Source organism: Equus asinus, chromosome 3 (assembly GCF_041296235.1).
Source record: "Equus asinus isolate D_3611 breed Donkey chromosome 3, EquAss-T2T_v2, whole genome shotgun sequence".
Taxonomy (NCBI): Eukaryota; Metazoa; Chordata; class Mammalia; order Perissodactyla; family Equidae; genus Equus; species Equus asinus.
This window is the reverse complement of record NC_091792.1, coordinates 119794817-119815199: the sequence shown is the minus strand read 5'-3', so window position 1 is coordinate 119815199 and position 20383 is coordinate 119794817. Positions and strand designations below refer to the sequence as shown.

At 42.5% G+C, this 20383-nt stretch overlaps 1 protein-coding gene across 1 annotated transcript in view; it reads right to left on the bottom strand.

Annotated features, from left to right (window-relative positions):
• The window catches only part of KDR (kinase insert domain receptor), a 44054-nt gene extending 25238 nt beyond the window's left edge, over positions 1–18816 (bottom strand). The window contains exons 1-13 of the mRNA XM_014850176.3: positions 18000–18816; positions 14339–14432; positions 11821–12017; positions 8744–8874; positions 8327–8495; positions 7591–7730; positions 6792–6969; positions 5244–5358; positions 4995–5158; positions 2984–3140; positions 1946–2069; positions 1303–1411; positions 128–469 (exon numbers count right to left, since the gene is read on the bottom strand). Of these exons, the coding sequence (XP_014705662.3) occupies positions 128–469; positions 1303–1411; positions 1946–2069; positions 2984–3140; positions 4995–5158; positions 5244–5358; positions 6792–6969; positions 7591–7730; positions 8327–8495; positions 8744–8874; positions 11821–12017; positions 14339–14432; positions 18000–18066 (1987 nt within the window). The 5' untranslated portion in view covers positions 18067–18816. The remainder of the gene's footprint in view (positions 1–127; positions 470–1302; positions 1412–1945; positions 2070–2983; positions 3141–4994; positions 5159–5243; positions 5359–6791; positions 6970–7590; positions 7731–8326; positions 8496–8743; positions 8875–11820; positions 12018–14338; positions 14433–17999) is intronic.
• Between the last annotated feature and the right edge of the window lie 1567 nt (positions 18817–20383).

Genomic DNA, 20383 nt, shown 5'->3' with positions numbered 1-20383 from the left:
AATACGGAAAGTGTGTACCAGTCTACTTCATTAGCTCCTGGAGGACAGTAATCTTCGCACAGCACCTGAAAGCACTACATTTAAGACCTTCCGACTGCCTCTGGAGGATCCAGAGTTGCCTCCCTACCTAGGACTGTAAGCTGCCTGACCACACAATGCCTTTTCTTGGTCTTCCTGTCCTGAGCAAAGCAGATGTAGTCTCCTTGGTCCTGCAAGGATGCATTCTGGAGCTCCAGGATCAAAATGTCGTTGGTGCCATTAGAGAACATGACGGCATTCATTTTCCAAAGAGCATCCAAGTTCTTGCAAACAGGCGTGGGCACCTCCCCCGCATGGATCGGCAGAGCTTGTGGGCCAAGCTTGTACCATGTGACATTCTCAAAGGTAGTTCTGTCTGCAGTGCACCACAAAGACACATTCTCCTGCTCACTTGGCTGGGTGTCAGGTTGCAGAGTGATTTCAGGACCCCCTGAAATGTAAAACCCGTGGTTATCAGGAATGACTTAACTCAGGCAGCACCCTATTGTCTTCTTGTTGCCTTCAGACACTGACATAAGGCACCAAGAGAAGCGATGCTCTACAATCTTAGATGATGTAATATAAGACAACAACCAAACTAGACAATTCAGGTCCTAAAATGAATTATTTTGCCAAAACGTATTATTTGGAAATGTAAATGAATTCCTCAGATATTTATCAAATCACTACTTCAAGCTCTTAATACAGTTTTTAAGATTAAAAAGAAATCAAAAAAATATCTAAAGCAGAATATCTAATCATGATATGAAATTTTTAAGATTAGTTCCTCATTAACACATAACACTCAATGCCATTAAAGCTATATTTATTACAATGAATTAGCCCAGTCGGAAATATTTTATCTAGTCCAGTCAGCTAAAGCTTAGCAGTAGATCTAAGATGAACAGACAAAATCAACAGCATTGGGAGGGCATGGCTCCTACGTCGTTACAATTGCCTCCAGAAAACCCAGCCTTGTCAACTGCTCAGCAGCAAACCCACCAATATTGATTGAAGCCCAAGATGCCAAGCACTATGCTAGACTCTGATGATTCAGACATAAGTATGATGCAGGACTTGCAGTTAAAAAGCATGTGGGAAGCCACACTTTCTCCAGTGAAGTCAGATGGACTGACTTCACATGAGCCCAGGAACTACCTGAGGAGATTTAATTGATGACCAATTATCAATCCAAATGCTCTTCCTAAATGCCACGCCACTCACAGGAATGGCAAGGACTATAAAGTATTAGAGAGTTTAGCACCCAGCTGCGAGAGTACTCACTGGTCACGTGGAAGGAGATAACCCTCTCTCCTCTCCCGGCTTTGTTGACTGCCTCACATTTGTACAAAGCTGACACATTTGCCGCTTGGATGACAAGGGTACTTACAGTCTGTGAAAAAAACAAATCCCAGGCCATCAACAATAGAGGCTGTGTTTATGCCCATGCACGCAGGGTGAAATTAAGCAACCTCCACAACTGCCACGACCTCCCCACTCCATTCACACCACTGCACTGACCCCCTCAAAGCCAGGCACTTATAATTATGCTGGTACAGTTCACACATTGTACAAAACGGGCTTTGGAAACCATGAAGTAAATAATGTGTTTTAACACAATATTACATACATTGTCCCATTTTCTTGTTTATAAGATCAGAATCATCTGACAACAAATGTATAGATTTAACGAGATATGTGCTTCAGTTTCCTCTGATAAATTATTAATAAGTCACTGGTGCCTCCAAAAGTCAATGGTGTTTTCAAACTGACTTAATGCGCTAGTATTTTATCATTCGATTCAACTGATTATCAATCTCCAATATTCCTCACATACTATTGCACCATGCTTCCACTCCATCCATCCATTCTTCCATAAAAGAGAAAGAGAGAGAGAGATTTTCATATTAAAGAACTTCAAACTCACTTTGTTTTTTCCTTCAATTAGGGCAAATTGATTTTTGTTGACTTCAATTTTATTTCCTCCCTGGAAGTCCTCCACATTTCTCCATTCTTTACAAGTGTATGGGTTTGTCATTAAGGCAGCTTGGCTATAAAAAAGAGATAACAGATCACGTTAGGATTCTATTTTTCTTTAATTCAAATCAATAGGAAGGAAAGGAGTCAGACTTTGATTATTCTGTTCTTAGAAATAACTTTCAGTGCATCCTACCACTTTACAAGACTTGGCGCCAATTAAAAATAGGCCTCAGCAATGAAGGAAAAGGTTCTAGGTAGATTCATTCAGGATACAGGAGGGAAGCAGCTATTCTGGGAACAAACCTCCATTCATAAATTGGATCGACAAGACAATTCAAGTTAATTTAGTTCAAAGGAAGGCAAGGAAACTAAGAAGCCATTGGGCTTCTAAAAGTAATCTCTCCGGGACTGTGGCCTTTGTATAGGAAATGGTCAGCATCTGAGGAAGAAACCAGTAGTGGTCATCTCAAAAACAACAACAGGAAGTGAAGTGCTTAGGGTGGTGGTGGGTGGCTTGTTGTTGTTTTTTTTTCCTAAGGATGTCTGGACTTGTGTTAGAACCTGATAAGCTGGGCCTGAGACTCCAAGGGCTGTGGCAAGGTCTATCGCTCCCTCGCATCCATCAGCACTTCCTCTGAGATGGACTTCTCACAGATAAGGAGAGTGTGCTATTCACCAGTTGATTGGGATAAAGAGGAAAACCAAAGACTGGCAATTAGCAAACTGAGCAAAGAACCTACATCTGGAGAGGTATACATCAGGGCTAACATAAGAAGAGACAGCTAGCTAATCTCAAAGTGAGATACCCTAAGGAAAGATATCTCTTAAAACATAAGAGACAGAGAAAGATGGAAGGAGATTAAGAGTACCACTTGAAGGATAACTTTCTTAGGAATAGGCTTCTCAGCTTAGAGTGGAGTCATATCATAGCTTGGCTATAAGAAATGCAAAATGGCAGGCAAAAAGAGGGCATGGCCCTACTCACATGGGCTTGTAGGTGCACTCTTCCTCCAGCTGCCAATACCAGTGGATGTGATGCGGGGGAGGCACGGCATAGACCGTGCACGTCAGCGTCTGAGTGATGCCGTACTGGTAAGAGTCCACAGGAGAGATCAGCGATTTCTCACCAATCTGGGGTGGGACTGGAGATGGGACAAACAACATTTAAATTGTCAATCAGCTTCAAGGAATGGAAAGTAGAAGTTTTCGGCAACTGAAGCCTACATCTTTCTAAGAATATAATTTTGCCCCCATTTGCTTTTTCAAAGAACATCTAGACTTGGAAGCGGGAGACCTGATTTCTAGCGATACTCATAACAATAATATTAAATTAATAAGCTGAGTGATTTTGTGCAAGTCTCGCCACCCTGCGCCTCGGTTTTTCTCATGTATGTTATAGGGCTAGTTCTTCTTGTCCTCTCAATCTCACGAGAACAGGGCAAGGCTCTAGACAGAAAATAGTTGTGAATAATACAGTGAATACATTTGTTATAAGTGCTTTAGATTGATTAACTAATTTAATCCTCACAACCACCATCATTGTCCTCCACAGGACAAATGAACGTAGGAAAGTTAAATGACTTGCCCAAGGTCACCCACCTCTCCTTCTCCTCTGTCTCCCTCTTTTTCTTTTTCTTCTTCTTCCCCTTCCTTCCTTTCTTATCTTCTTCCCTCTTTTTCCCTCCTTCTCTCCCTTTTTTCTTTCTTTCTTTGTGGCCCCAAAGTCATTAATGCAAAACTATTTTCTCATCACTATCAACCTAAGGCCTCAGACTATACTTTCAAACGACTTCTTTTTTATGTTTGTTTTATATAGCAGGGCAAATGCTAGGGTGAATCAAATGTTTCGTGACTTCATGGATTGATGACATGGGGTTATTCACTGTCCATTCTTACAGCTTTATTTCTTGTTCATTTCCTTCTCCAGACCCCACGTATCAGCTTTCCAGCTTCTCTCCCCTCCTCAACCTCCTACTCCTGAGAACTTCTTAGTGAACTTTCTGTAACCTGTTGTCTTTAAGATACTCCCTGAAGCTGATTTCCCAGCAAAGAAATGAAGCCAAGTCCAGCAGACATACAGAGCAGTGACAGGACATATGAGGAAGCACCTTAATATGTCACAGTGAAGATCCTGAAGTTTTAATATGCCATGCCAGTAGGGAGAACAAAGAATTATGACAGAGAAGCATTTCACAAACTGTGTTTGGAGCAAGATATTAATGAATTTACTGGGGGAAAGAGGGAGGGGTGCTCTGGTCAAATAAGTTTGTTAAACCTTGAATACTCTATGCCTCTCCTCATGGACCATGGCAATATACATTAGCATATTAAAGGTCCTGAGAAGTCCTGTAATAAAGACACTATTTTACATCAACTTAGCACCTCCCACACTTACTTGACCATGACACCCTTCCCCCGCAAACCTGTCCAGAACACTTATTTGTATCTTTCAGTTGGAGAAAACAAAGTTCAAATCATCCTTAAATATCTTCCCTTTACAACCTCAGAGTCAGATCCTAGACTTGTGTTTAAAACAATAAAAATTTAAAAAGCTTCCAACCAAGTCAACAGTGCCAACCTGCAAAAACCTTCTGAGCTGGAATCTGCCTGTGCATCACTGATGACATCAACTACAAAGTCAAACTAGAAGCTTTCACAAAATTCAAGAAGAGGCTTACGCATTTGCACACCTGGTGCACCATTCCATGAGCCAGGAGCAAAGGCTTAAGCTCGACAGCTGTCCCCCCAGCTCTCTTATTTCATGGCATTTGCCCACCAAACAGCTCATTTACATGGCCCCTTAAGCAAACATGCTCAGAGCACACTGTCCTACAGCTCATTTCAACTCCACCACTCTGGATCATTTTATACACGGGGGCCCACTCATGATGCGGGTGAAGCAGCAGGGGACAGACGAACGGTGGCCTGGCTGTTTAGGCATAATCCTACTCTTCATAATAGATTTTGGGCAGAGAAGGAAAACCGAATGGACTCACCATTCACGACCAGAGATACCACGTGGCTCTGTTTCTCCTTTGAGATGGGATTGGTGAGGACGACAGTGTAATTTCCTGTATCTTTCTCACTCACTTCCATAATAGTCAGTACATGCCCCACTTTAATTGTGTGATTGGACTCAATGGGTCTTCCATTTTTATACCTATGAAAAAAATCCCAGGAATTAGTACAATCTAAGGATTTGCTCCCATGTGGAAAAATGCTTTGCATTTATTTCCAATAGTCACCATTTTATTTCAGGGGGAGGGTAACCAAGGCACTTCACAGGGACTCTGACATGGTCTCCCACTGTAGCTTCCACCAAAGATTCCATGCCACTGCCAAAAGCAACAAAAGGTTTTTCTGGAAAAAAAAAATAATAATAATTATTCTCATAAATGTCAACTTATTATGAATGGTGGTTTGGTTTAGATTTTCATTTCAAGTGAAGAGTCAAAGATTTGGGGGTTCTGAGTTGCTGCAGTTCAAGATCCCCCATGCCATCTCTCTATAGATCACGTTCCATCTTCTCCCACGCCTCCAGGCTTCAAGCTTGCTTTCCTCCCACCCCCGTGCACTCTGCAAGCCTACTGACTGTTCAAGCCTCAATTCAAGCATCTGCTCCTCTGTAAAGCTTTCTCTAAGTCCCCCAGGGACCCTTCGGTGTTCCTTCCCCTCTGCTCCCATGACACCCTATACACACTCCCCCATGTGTCCCCTGACTCAGTCCTCAGCCCTCTTCTCTTTATCCATACCTTTTTCTAGCTGCAGACACAAAGTACTATTCATACTCCTCCTAAATTTCTATCTCCTGCCCTGACTTCTCTGGGTTCCAGGTTTATATACTAAATATCTCCACTTGGATGTTTAATGGGCATCTCTGAATGAACCTGTCCAACGCTGTTTCCCCAAATCTTACTCCCCTCTCAATCTTCCTTATCTTAGTAAATAACACCACCATGCACTCAGTTGTTTATGCTAAAAAGTCAAAAGTCATCTTCCATTCTTTTCCTCTTACACCCCATAGCCTATGACTCAATAGGCAGATCCTATTAGCTCTACCTTCAAAAATACATACAGAATCAAATCACTTCTCACTACCTCCACCTCTGCCATTCTTGTCCAAGCCACCCGCCACCTCTCACCTGATCACTGCCATTAGCCTCCTGACTGGTCTCTCTACTCTGTCCTTACTTCTCTAAAGTATTCCACATAAAAGACACAGTAATCCTATAAAAACATAAGCCAGAGCATGTCTCCCTCTGTTCAAACCCTTCTCTGCATTCCATATTATAAAATCCAAAATCCTCACCAAGGCCTGTAAGTAGAGTGTCATATAAATTATCATCTAAACTGAGACATTTATGTGAGTGAAAAAGAATAAATGATAAATTAAGCTATTTGCTCAAAGCCCCACAGAAAGTAATTCGATCCAGGCTTCCCCAATTGCAAAGTCTATGCTTATTCAAGTAGGACTCTCAACCTTGCAACAAAATGAAAATTTAAAAACCATCTTAGATAATAACACTCTGCTTACTATTTTAATAATAATAATAGCAGCAACAACTACAGCAAGGAATATTTAGTGAGCACTTGCTCTATCAGCTCATCTCATCGTTAAAGTTGGGATTTGAACCCAGGCTGTGCTCTTGACCTCTAGTTAATGTGGCCTCCCTAGCAAGAGCTCAAAAATATCTTCTGAATGAACATAATAGGAATCACTAACTGATCTAAATGTATTTAAATTCCCTCACCTTCCAAGGCAGAGCACCATTCCAAAGGAGACCTTAGCTTACCATGGATCCTGACGAACGTGCTGTTCTTCTTGGTCATCAGCCCACTGGAAGCCGCACAGGTGTACATCCCGTGGTCACTCCGGGTTACAGCATCTATAGTCAAGGTGCTCAAAAACTTCTTCATCTCACTCCCTGACTGGGTTTTCAGGTCCCGATTTACAAGCTTCTTATGCTGATGCTGAAAAAGAGTTTACTCCAGCATAGTTCACCCAGTAGCACAACATGACCCAGGGGCTTCTAGATATCCACAAAATCAAGTCTCGGCCCTCGATGAACACTATTTCATGCTACGAATAGGGTCTTCACAACTTTTAACATATGTAGACAATAAGTATATTTGATTTCAGGAGAAAAAAACGGAACCAACTGAATTAGGACTTTTAAAACCTCACATAGTGGGAATGAGACGGATATGAACCACAAGACAGTAAGCAAATAGGACCACTGTTTGAGGAGAAGTGTGTCTCATGCCACCTCTTGAAAAGAAATTTTCTTAAAGGGAAAACAGATCAAAGACTTCGGAGAAAAGAGAAATAACGCAACCTGGAAAGATGAAATCACCATGAGAAAACTAATCTTCACAGGCTGATTATAGCAGAGTGGGACAGAGTTCTTGGCATTGCGTCTTTTTTTCCACGGGTGCTGTATGCTCTGCAATTTTCTTGAAGTGTGTGTGTGTGTGTGTGTTAAGGCTCTTACATTTTATCTGGCCAGAGAGGCCGCTATCTCTCTCAAGCAAACTCCATTGGGGCTTATTATCAAAGTATTTGGAGGTCTGGCTTTGAATTGTTAGTGTTACCTTCAAAGAAGGGTATTCCCAGTTGAAGTCAATCCCTACATTTAGTTCAGTCCTTGCTGTACAATTTAAGACAAGCTTCTCTCCAACAGACAACTCGATTTCATGAGGGGGGCTCAGAACCACATCATAAATTCTGTACCCTGGAGCAAGTAAAATGAAAACCAGAAAGTGAGAGGGAAAACAAATGTATAACTTGGCACAAATTTTTTTTTGAAAATGATGCAACTTTAAAATGTGCCACATCATTTTTCCCTGAGGGCCTCTCCAAATCTTGGTAACTCCCAGAAAAATGGCCTACAAAGATTTACAAAGCAGACTTGCAGAGATCTCAAAGATGTTATAGCCCAGCGGATAAAAAAGTAGTAAAATTTGAGCAGTCAATAATCAATGGGGCCAACTTTAGTAAAATGCTGTACTTTCCATACAATAGGTACAATTGAAAGAATTGATGCCAGGCATCCATGCTCTGAACATTGAATTTTCCACAAAATATGCTCCAGTTAATAGCATTCTTTTTCATTCTTGGTCTTGGCAAGAAAAGAGAAAACTTTGATTGCACACAGGCTTTTTGGTAGGGAGAATAGATGTAAGGAATTACCTAACACCATATCTTGAATTAATATATTTTTCAATATTCCCTGTCCTTCACACTACACTTTCATCTCCAAGATCTTAATACAGGAAGCCAATCTTCATCGTCTGGTATTAATGATAAGGAAAAGAACTGTCCTCTTACCTACAACCACAACTATGTACATAATAGACTGGTAAGTTTCATCATTAATTTTTGCTTCACAGAAGACCATGCCGGCATAGCTGATCATGTAGCTGGGAATCGTGAAGCCTTTCTTGCTGTCCCAGGAAATTCTGTTACCATCAGGAACAAACCTCTTTTCTGGATACCTCTGGGTAGTAAAAAGAAATATCAAATATTTAATCAAGCGCTCTCCAAAGTGGAAACCATGTCAGATAATCACTAAAGAATTCATCTTATTTTTAAGAATACAAACTGGTTTTATTTATTGTCATCTTGGCCTTTCCTAAAGGATCTTTGAAACTCACTGCTGATATTATATGATAAACAGGCTTCCCATCTTAATATTAGCTTGAAATTATAAAAACCTAAGAGATGACGGAAGAAGATGTAACTTACTGCACAGAGTGACACATTGAGGTTTGAAATGGACCCAAGACATGGAATCACCACAGTTTTGTTTTTGTTCTCGGTGATGTACACCACTCCATGCTGGTCACTGACAGAAGCAATAAATGGAGATCTGTAATCTAGAAGAAAATGTAATTCCATTAGTTATTGGCATTTACTAGAAAAGTTGGTCATTTTTCAGGTTCACAAACTCTAAACAGAGAAGAAAATGATTGGGAACGACATCTCACACTAGGCAAAGGCATCCACAGGTTAGTCTGCAGGCAGATATTTGGCTCCTAGGACATGTGACAGGAGGGGTGTGTGTGTGTGTGTCTGTGTATGAAAAATCTGAAAGAAAACTCCCAAAATGAGAGTGACTCCTTTCACAAGAATCATCAAGCAGAGTATAGTTTATAGGTTCCACATTTAAACAGATTGATCATTAGAATATTTTTCAAGATGAAGGAGCATACTTTTTCATTTTTCATATACACTTTCATACGTACATATACATTTTTCATATATGCTATACATTTTTCATATACATAAGCTTTAAGAAATTTAAATTTAATTCTGTACACTTTACCTACTAAGTTTTATTGATGTTAAAAAAATTCATATTCTCTTTCTTTACAAAAATAATGTAAATGCCATGAAAATGAATTAATGGATCCCAAAGGATCTTTACAATAAACTAGAAATAGCTAACAATTTTTTAATTCAATTATTCAAGAAAAAGTTTTCTGTGGGTATTTTAAGATTGTAAAGACTAGATATAAGATTCTTTATAAAATAATGTTTCACAGTTATTGCATTAGTTTAAGATTCAGCAGTCTTTATTACCTTCAGTAACAAAAACTTGAAAAGCCGTGATGGCAAAGAGTGAGAAGAAAACGAAAGAGATTTTTAAAGTCATTCAAACATTGTTCCTCCAATGTTAATACACTGCTGGGAAAAGACTCCATTTCCCAGAGAGAGAGCTGATGTGGTGTGAAGTCATGCTTGAAATCTCAGAGAGAGAACGGTTCACACTGCTCTGCCCAACACACCTGATCAAGCATTTTCAGAGCTCTTCGGGATGGTTGGTCCAAGTGAAGAAAGAGTTAATTAAACCAAAGGGGAGACAGGCAGCTAATTCCCTGCCACAGCAGAAGTTTGATTTCCTTCCCAGCTGGAAAGCACAGAAAGGCAGCCAACCCAGCCCACCACATGCCATAGCCATTATCTTGCAGGCCGAGACCCACTTCCTGGCTCCATCCATTGCTGGAGGGAATGGGGTCAGAAGACTAAGGAAGTAAGGTGGGGACCAGAGAGGACATTAAAGGGTTGTCCACAGGGAATACTTCAGTGTTTTCTTTCCCATTGTTAAAAGCTTCATGACCAAAATCTTGGACAGCTTTACTCCTAGAACATTAGGTTTAGACAGGAAGCAGAATTTGATGGTATACCCAAACGGGTAGTGTACAAATAAACAGAGCTAGGGATCGGACTTCTTAATACTACCTATCTTTCATCCACATGCTGTGAAATATTACATAGCTTGCTTACAGAGCAAGATTTGGAAGCTAAATTAACCCCTTGACGTAAGACCAACGCTATTCAGTAAATCAATTCTATTTCAGTATCCCCAAAAAAGGAAATAAACAAAAGAAACCCAAACAACCACCCATCCTCTCAAAATAAAATATTTACTGTAACTCATGAAATGAATTTTCAAATGTCTCCAGGTTTCCTGACTTGGGGAGAAGGAAATAACGAGACATTATGGGAGAGGTTCGTCTTGTAGTACTTCCAGACAGGCCTAAGGCAGGAAATCCTTGCAATCTTCTGAGAAAGCCTGATCTCCCAAGACTGCCAGATCAAAAGGAGCCAGCAATTCTCAAAGATCTGAGCCTTGTCTCTTTCAAATTCTGCAGAAGGGAGGAGGAGGGCACAGAATCCTCTTGCGGATTGTGCTTACCCTGGGCAAAATAATTCTCGAACATTGTGCAATCCAGGAGTGACATACATTATTTTGACATGGCCTCCTCTTTTCATTGCACTGACCATATTGCGCTATTGAAATGTAAATGGAGATATGCAAGTGTGTTTCCCTAAGCTGATGAGATTCCTGCTCTGTAAAAGATGCCTCTAGACAAAAGTCTAAGCCATCTTCACCTGCCTCAAATCCTCTGGGATGTAAAACGGTATATAAATGTATAAATAAAATGTCTAAAAAGCTCATCTTTGCTGAAAAGAAAAATATTTAGTATATCCAAGCAAAATACCATGCAACACTTAGAATCCCCAAAATAATATTATAGGTATCTCAGTTAAGGCAGGTTTTCCACAGGAAAATTAAGGTAGTGTAAGAGTTTTCAAACACAAAAGAAAGAATAATTCATATTATAAATACTAAATACATGTAACATTGTATTTTATCCTACATAGATGTTAAATTGGCCTCCATGGTGTCAATCCCAAATGGCAAACTCTAGAAAGATGTGGCATATTCATGCAAGATTTCAGACCACACGAGTAAAGGAAAGAAACATTGTCCTCGAAAGGTACTTTTAGGCAGTGTCTTCATTTGCATAAAAGTCTGGGAATTGTTTTTTATAAAGTACAAGTGGGAAAAGAAAAGTTCCTATGTACAAGCAAGCTCCAGAGCCCTGCCTGTTTCCCTGTGCATTCTTGAGAAAATCTCCCACTCTGCTGTAGATAACCTCTCTCTCCAGAGAAACCTCGCCATAATTCATCCCCGAATCTTCCTTTTCAAGGATTTCAGGGTTTTTTCTTAGACAGCAGAAGGCTTTTTACAAGTCTCCATAGCCAATTGTGAATACAGATTTTCCCTTAGAAACAAAGATGAGAATCAAACTAACTGGGCAAAAGGGATAAAACAGACCCCACGCCGCAGCGCAAATCCACGAGTCTTACTCTCAGAGGAAGCCTCGGGAGGGAAGAATTTTGTATATTCCTGTTGGCAAATGGCCTTTTGAGCGAGGCTTCTGTTATACGCGATTCTCCTTTGCATCTATTGTGTTTTATAACCGGTAAATCAACATGAGAAGTGAATCCCACTTACCCACTTACCCACTTACCCTGAACGTAGACATAAACCACCGAGGCTGTGTCAGTGTCCCGGTAGAAGCACTTGTAGGCTCCAGTGTCATTTCCGATCACTTTTGGGATTGTGAGCGTCTTACAGAAGATGCCGTCACTACACTCAGTCACCTCCACTCTTTTCTCAGAGCCACTCTGAGTGTTGGGCCAGAGCCAGTCCAAGTCCCTCTGTCCCCTGAAAAAGTAATTCCAGGGAAGTATTAATGAGAAATGCCACACTGTTTCTACATAGAAACACACTATTTCTACAAAAACAGAAGGTTTAGTTCTCAAACTTAAATAAACTCAACAGACAGGTTCAAAGTCTTCCACCAACAATGACAGGTTGGATCCACAAACGACAAAAAGGCATAGACTTGCCTGCAGAACTCACTTGTAAGGATTCCTGAGTTTTCTATTAATTAACTCATTCATTCAACAAATATACACTGAGCATGTGCTGTGTGCCAAATGTTGTTAAAGACTGGAGATACAGCAGTGAGCAAATGAGACAAATGTCAATCCCTGATGGAACCTGGGTCTAGTTGGAGGAGAGAGGCAGTAAAAAAGTAAGTAAGTAACTTCAATGAAGGGGAAATTTTTAAAAAGTAAGTAACATGAATGGCAGCAGAGGGTTGTCTGATACAGCGCTGGACGACGAAAGGAGGGTGCAAAAGGCAGGGTTCCGCTGCTGTTCATAGCGTCACTAGGAGTCAGAATCGACTTGATGGCACTAAGAACAACAAAGTAAAATGTATCGTATAAAAGGTACTATGGAGAAAACATAGAAGATGCAAAGAAAAGAGTGAAGAGTTTGAAGGGAGGGGGCTTGATGAAGCGGGCTACATGAATATCGAGAGGAACAGTGTTGCAGGCAAAGGGAACAGCGTATGTAAAGGCCTTGGGTTAGTTGCATCTCTGGAGTATTACGGGAATGGCCAGATAAGAGTAGGCAAGTGGGACAGTAAGAAGTTAGGTGATTAGGAAGAAGGGGTGCAACTGTCTCAGAGCCTTGTCGGGCCTCGTAAGGACTGCATTCGGCCAGAGCCAGAAGCACAGACTACTTTTATTACAGCATTTCTCTAAAAGTCTCCTAGGAAGATGGTCAGCGTCACAAAGAATGTATCATCACCGACCCTTCATTCAAAGAATTTGAAATTTCCCACAAAGTTGCAGCGACATTAATGAAGTTACCTTTAATATACTCCATAGCTTTTTCAGGACATAAGAAATGTTTAGGCAGAGTTTAGAAGAGGAGGGGATAAAATCTTTGGGGATTTTAAACAACCTTTGTCGTGAAGGGTGGGTAAGAGGAAAATCTACTGAGGAATGTATCTTGAAAGAGAAAAGCTAGAGAAACAGCACCTGTTACTATGTTTTTTCTTAAGGGCTGGGTATTGATGACCTACCCTTGATAAGGGGCTAGGGTATCCCTTACACTCTGCAATCTAAAATGGACCGTATCACTGTGTGGAACACTTGGTCTTCATCAAGCATGAAGCAATGGCAATAAGCTGCCCGAGGTTCTCTGTGGCGCCCCAGCACTCCTTAAAGAGGAGGGTCACCTCCACCCATCATCTCTGCCAAAACACACTGGTCCTGAGAAGGCTCTGGGTCTGTCATGCATAATCACTACATTAAACCCCAAGGTCTCCTACTTTTCCTTCTGGAGTAAGGGCTGGAAGGCAAAATTTAAAGGCCTTTTCTTGTTAAAGAGGCCTGTTTCCCCAGCTAGCAAAGATCAATAGCATGACTTCTTGTTTGCAAGTGAGAAGAGAGGCATTCCAGAACATCAAGCCAGAGCATGAACTCCATTACCTGTGCAGAACATGCACTCGGTAATATTAATGGCCAAATATTAAATTGCTACTAGTCAGAATTTTATCACGAAATAAAGTTCTTGAAAAGGGCTAAACAGATGTCTAAGAGCCATTCTGAGTATAATAAATATGGCTCAAAACTTCTTTAACTCTATCCCTTAAGGGTATATCTTCAATTTCATTTATTCATTCAACATTTTATTTTATTTTTTTGGTGAGGAAGATTGGCCCTGAGCTAACATCTGTGCCAATCTTCCTCCATTTTATACGTGAGATGCTGCCACCGCATGACTTGATGAGCAATGTGTAGGTCTGTGCCTGAGAGCTGAACCTGTGAACCCCTGGCTGCTGAAGCAGAGTGCATGAACTTAACCACTATGCAACTTGGTCAGCCCCTCATTCAATATTTATCGAGTTTGTGCTCTATATCACATGCCAGGTCCTATACTGGTTATTGGGGTATATATATGTGTGTGTGTGTTGGCAGACAGGAGTAGAAAAAAATGCTAGCAAAATTGTATAGAATTTTTGAAAGAAGACCTTCCTCATTTTTTCATTACCAGATCAGTTCTTAGAAACCTCACTACTTATATACAATGACTACAACTCTATTATAATTCTGCCATATGGAAATTATTTTTCCCTCAATAAACAAGTTATCTAACACAGGAAATCTGAATCTAAAATGAAGCCTTACCTGCAAGTAATCTGCAGAGTTGTATTAGCCATAATAGTAAGTATGTCTTTTTGTATGCTGAGCCTGGGCGGATCAAGAGAAACACTAGACAAACCTAGAAACAAATTAAATAAATGAATGTAGTTGCCACTGAGTCAGACCCAATAGGAAACACCTTCCATAAACAATGCACACTCCATACTTTAAATGGCCTCTTCAGCAATTCATTGTGTAAAACTGTGAATTTACTTTTCACCATTCCCAGTAAAAGTTCACAAGCTGTGTCATAACAGGAAGAATGGGCAGATGGTCATAAACCAACACAACAGTTCTGCAATTCATGGAGCGAGGGTGGAGTTCCTGTTTTCCTGCATTGCCAACTTCAAGGTCTTACAAAAGGATATGGGACATTGAAATCAAATGAACCTCCATCTGATGATCTCACTCCCTTGGGAAAGGACCCACTGACATTTCTTATAAAACATAGGATGCACACAATCGACTAAATTGCTGATTAACGAATACTACTCAGAGACATTTCTACATAGTTCATCTCTGTAGCCTGAAGGGGGTGGGAGTGTCTATGACCTTGTCTTATTTTCCTTCACTAATTTTCTAGTGCACTTCCTCTAGTAACTGAACTGCCAAGGTTGAAAGACTGTACATTAAAACTAGGTGAGAGGAACTGAGGAAAAGAAAGCACTTTCCAATGTCACATAATAAATGTATTAATATATTTTTCCTTAAGAGCGGGACTAAAAAATACTGTAATTCTAATGAACTACAATTGGGGAATCTCGACTTATTCATCAAAGCTCTGAGCTCCTCTTGATACCAAGCTTGGAACACAAGAAACCTGTTTTTACCTAAAAATACCATGGGACAAATTCTTCACCATGGGTCACTCCACAGCAAGAAAACTGAGCTCTCTGTCAACTAAATGCAAAGAGTTCCCAGGTGTTGAAAAAGCATCAAAGAAAGGAAAGCTGTCCACCGTGCTTGGGTCTTAACTGATATCCAGATCTTCAAAACACCACCTTAAAAAGTGACTGATGCTCGGTAAGCATCCAACCTTCATATGATCCTTCACTCATATCAGCTAAGAACAAATGACTCCCTAGGCCTAAAGTGGCATTGACCTTGTTGGGTAAATAGAGTATCAGGAAAAACGAGAGAGTATAAGCAAACATCCAGTGCAAATATCCAATGCACTGAATCTGTGAACGCTAATGTGACCAGCTGCAGGCAAAGTGAACCACTGATCACGCATGTTCTCACACATTCACCCAGATGTGCAAAATAGGTTGCTGACATAACTGTAGATTTGACAATAAATATCATAGTGAAAAAAAAAACCCTGGAAATTAAGCCATATCAATAAATCTCAGGAACTAACTTGGCATTGGTACTGACGTGTGTTTGGGGCAAGGGTTCTTAAACTTTAGCACCTGTCAGAATAGCCCTAGGCTTACAAATCTGCATTTTAACAAGTATTTCAATGACACGCGGTCTATGGGCCACTCTTGGACAGCTATTGGTCCAGGTGGTCATTTTCAGTTAAATAGCATAGCGCTTTTCGATATGAAGGAAATAACTGCCCCCAGAGTAGGCAAACAATAAGGCAAAATGTTTAAAAGCAAAAGAAAAGCCTTCCAATAACGGATTCCCACTTTATCCAAAAAAAGAAAAATGAAAACAATTCATTTAGATGAGCACAGATATTAAACTTGACTGGGAAACACGAAGTTGAGAAACGTGCTGAAGACACTGACTTAATACAATTTGTTCAATGACCAAATGAGAAAGAACCCATTATTTGGGAACTCTCACGTGAGAAAAAAAATGACAGTAAAGACTAAGCTCTAAATACGCTACGCCCACCCCACCACCAAAACAAGAGATTCTTGAAGATCCCTCATGAATTACTGCCACAGATTATCTCACACTCTAGACACACTGTCCAACATAAAAAAAAAAAGTTAAAGATATGTTCTCCATTCATAGGAAGCCAAGACAACACCACACTATTCTAGAGACATGTCTTCGACAAAAAAACTATTCAACGGGACTATCCATAATAACTTCGGATTCGTATCTGTAGACCAACACTCAATTTTTTTTTTTTTTTTTTGCTCCATTAAGCTTCATTCATTTTCACTGGCAAGTTTGAGTTCTACTTTTCAGAAAGTTCTAAAGAAATAACTATAAGAAGTACATATGCTGCTACTCAATAAAAAGCCCTTCTATGTTCAAATCCCATAACCAAAATTAATTAATTCGTGCACTATTACCCTTCCAGCTCAAAGACGGGAAGGAAAAACAACAGTGCCTCTGTCTCTAAAATTTGATGGCACCAATTATAACCCAATCCAATTAAGCAAGTCACACACTCCAAAGGGCAACCTCAGCGTTATATTCAGGGCAACCGGTTACTGTTACCACTGCTGCGCTATGAAACACCCCAGGCTTAAAAGAGACTCACTTCTTTGTGGGATACAGAACCACCACATGTTCCAGACCCTCACTCTCTCCCCATGAAGGGGGAGAGAGAGAGGTCTTGTCAGGGACAAATGAGTGTCCATGGTGGAGCCGGCCTGATGAACCAAGTCATTATTAAGAAAACTCAGTAACTATAAACAGATGATCTTGGTACTGCATATGAGTGTGGATGTCTTTTTTTAAGCCACACGATTCCTTTCCTTCGATATAAGGAATTTTTTCCCTGAATTATTTGACTTTTTTTCTTTCTCCACCCTCTTTCCTTCCTCACTCTCCAAAGAGCGGGAATTAGCAAACGGTGGCTACAGAAAAGAGAGAAAGAAAAGGAAAGAGATACTTTATTACACCAAAAGCGTATGTGCTCCTAGTCTTGAACAAGACTGAAACTTTAGGTGGCAAGGAGAGTGACGAGTGGCGCTAATTCTAGCTACCAAGTCTCTCAGTGTAACTTTTCAGAACGTGAACTTCTGACCACGCCTTTACCCCAAGGACCAAAGCGCTTTGAAAGATGTCAAAATGCTTTACAAAGGTGACTGACTTGCAGACACTTTGGGAACCTGTCACAGCCCCAGGTCCAAGCCCCAATTTCCCCTTCTCTCTGAGAGGCGAGCGGCATCCTGCACTAAGGGGAACAAAAAGTTTCCCTCCCCTGGGAAGGATGTGGGTGTGTATGTGAGTTCGAGCCAGAGGGAACAGCAGAGCCCGGGATCCCGCTCGACTCCTACAGAGGCAGAGCTGGGAGCGCGGCGCGATCCGAGCGAACTGGCTTGCGCTCCCTGCAAAGCTTCCTTCCTCGCGCCCGGGCTAGGATGGTGCGCGCAGCCTGACAAAGTTTCACCTCCTGTTCCCGCCTGTAGGTACCTCCTGCCTGCCAGCCCCGGGGGGCCTTCCCACTCCCGCCTCCTGAGAGCCCGAGGGTGTGTCGGCTCCGCAGGACACGCTCCCTGTTCAAGACCCGAGTCGTGGAAAAGGAACTGGGCTCAAAGAGACCACCAACTCCCTGGGTGATCTTGAGCCAGTCACTGAGCCTGTTTCCTCACTGGGAAATGAAAGAACACAAAGTGTCAGGTCACCTTCCGCTCTCCAGCTCTCATTCCGAGTTAGATCCGGCCTCCAGGTCCTCTCCGCATCCCCATCTCTCCGCCCGCACCCGACCTCTCCTTTCAGGGAGTGGGCTCCTTACCCACAGAGGCAGCCCGGGTCTCCACGCAGAACCACAGAGCGATGGCCAGCAGCGCCTTGCTCTCCATCCCGCACCTCGCGCCAGGAGCAGCGCCCAGAAATCGGACGCCGGTTCTTTCTCCCCGGGCCTGCCCCGAGAAGAAGGCGCGGACGGGGAACGCGCGCCGCAGTGCAAGAAGCACCCGCGCACAGGGCGAGGGTGCCCCGGCTCGGCCGCGGCTGCGGGGGTGTCTGCGGGCGCTGGTAGGAGAGGGTCTGGGCTTTCTGTAGCGCGCAAGTGATGTCCAGCGCAGGCAGAGGAAACACAACCATACACCGGCTGCTCTCCCGGGGTCCCGGGACTCAGTGCAGGGTGGGAGCCGCAGTCGAAACTCTAGAGCGTAGGGGCGGGGCTATGCGGGGCGGGGCCGGGGCGGGGCTCCCCTCTGTGGCCGGCCCCGCCCCTCAGCCGGGTACCCGGCTTAGATCCCGTGCTTCCCACGCTCGCTGTATCTTCCTATCTCCCCACTTGATCTGGACTGCTCCTGGTCCCGAGTCGCCCCAGGGAGACGGTCGCGGGCGCTACAACTCCGTTTCTGGCGGATACAGAATGTAGCCCGTACCGGGCTCTGAGACGCTCCAAGATTCAGTCGGTTGCTGGTCCCTCGAGATATTGGGGAGCAACCCCGGGAACGCAGCGAGGGCCACTGCGCCCTCACGAGGCGCGCCAAAGTTTGGTACGATCTTCTGCGCGGCGCGCGCCTGATGGGGCTGCGGGACAGGCTGAGGATCTGCAGCAGGTTGAAGCAATGAGGGAGAAGCAGATACTGAGCCGAGACGAATGCAGGATCGCAAACTCGCAGCGACTCCAGCCAGTACGAGTGTTTTGCTTGCCAGCATCGCTGTAGTTGACAAAATCTGAGTATGAATGCCTTTAGTCATAATATACACTAGCCCAGTTCGCCAAAGTTTCCGCTATTTCCTCTTATACCTGGCGGCTTCAAATGTTAACCACCTAGCCCCAAAAGGCATTTAAATTTGAGACCCTCTATCTGGCCTTTACCGAAAACCTACCTCCAAGGAGCTGGAGGTTCCCAGGGCTCTGGGTACCCGCGGCGTCAGAGTCCCCCGTCCCTCGAGTGAGACTGTCCTTGAGAAAGGCCTTTTGTCTACCGTGTTACCTGACAAGACGCCCTGGCGTGACTCTTCTTGGGCGTTTCGCCAGGCGCCTTTTCAGAGCAGAACTTCCAGCCATGATACCCTTAGGACGAGGGGAAGGAGGCCCGGCCGCGGTGGGCTTCACTGGAGAAGCAGTGAAGCGAAAGCTCCCAGACCCTGGGCGCCCAGAACACTCTGTACCAAACCTCAGGGCTCTCTCTGCACGTTTAGACTCCTTGTGGCGCTGCTAGGAGGAGAACGCAGATTCCTTTCTGATCACATTTGCTCTTTCTTCTTTTCTCTCCATTTCTCCCCACAGCTGGGAAGTGACATCAAATGTGCCCTAACTTCACTAATTCGGGATTTTTCCAGATCCCTCTGTCTCTTACTTCCCAGGTGCCTTTTAATGACAACTTAAAGGACCATCCTTCAAGGAGATGGAGAGGTAGAATTATTATTTCTACATCTAGTCCAAGCCCCTCCTCCTGAAATGCACAATTAATATATAGTGTTGCTTTTCTTCTGCTACTTTTTTATATTCACTGTATTTACTCTGCTGCTTTGCTAGATTGACAATTGAAATACTTTAACTGAAATATAGTGAACATATATGGTTAAATTTTTTTTAATATAAAAAGGTTTAGAATGAAAAACCCTTGCTTTGGCAGAGGCAGGTATTTTTACCTTTCCTTCTTTTCCGAGCAAATTCTGTGCACATATAAGTATATTTCCCTCCTTCTTCCACAAAGAGTAGCCTTGGTATAAATACTGTTTGAGTGTTGGCTTTTTTCACTTTAAAGTACAACTTGGAGACCGTGCTACATCAACCCTTAAGGCTCCATCTTGTTCTTTTTATAGTTCCACTATATAGACTATTACTGTTTAATCTAGGAAGTATTTATTTGTCAGGGGCAGGGTATCCTTAAAGAAACTCCTCTCTTCCTGCTGGTAAACTTAGCAAAGAAAACAGGATGGGCTCTGGCAAAGCTGGATAAGGGGGAGGGCACTGGAACCTGCTTTGGAGAAGGCAATTTTTCTCCACCTCCATTTCCAAACCATTCTTCTCTCAGCCTTATTTACAATTCATGACACTTCCTCTTCCACATCTCACTTAAGAAGATAGTGTCTCCTCTGAATGCAAACCAGAACCTGCAGGCCCTGTGGTAATAGCCCCCTTTAGAAGTCTTGGAGGAAATGATGCGTCTTTGATGGCCGCAAGACCAGAATTTGGCAGGGTCTCAATGAAAT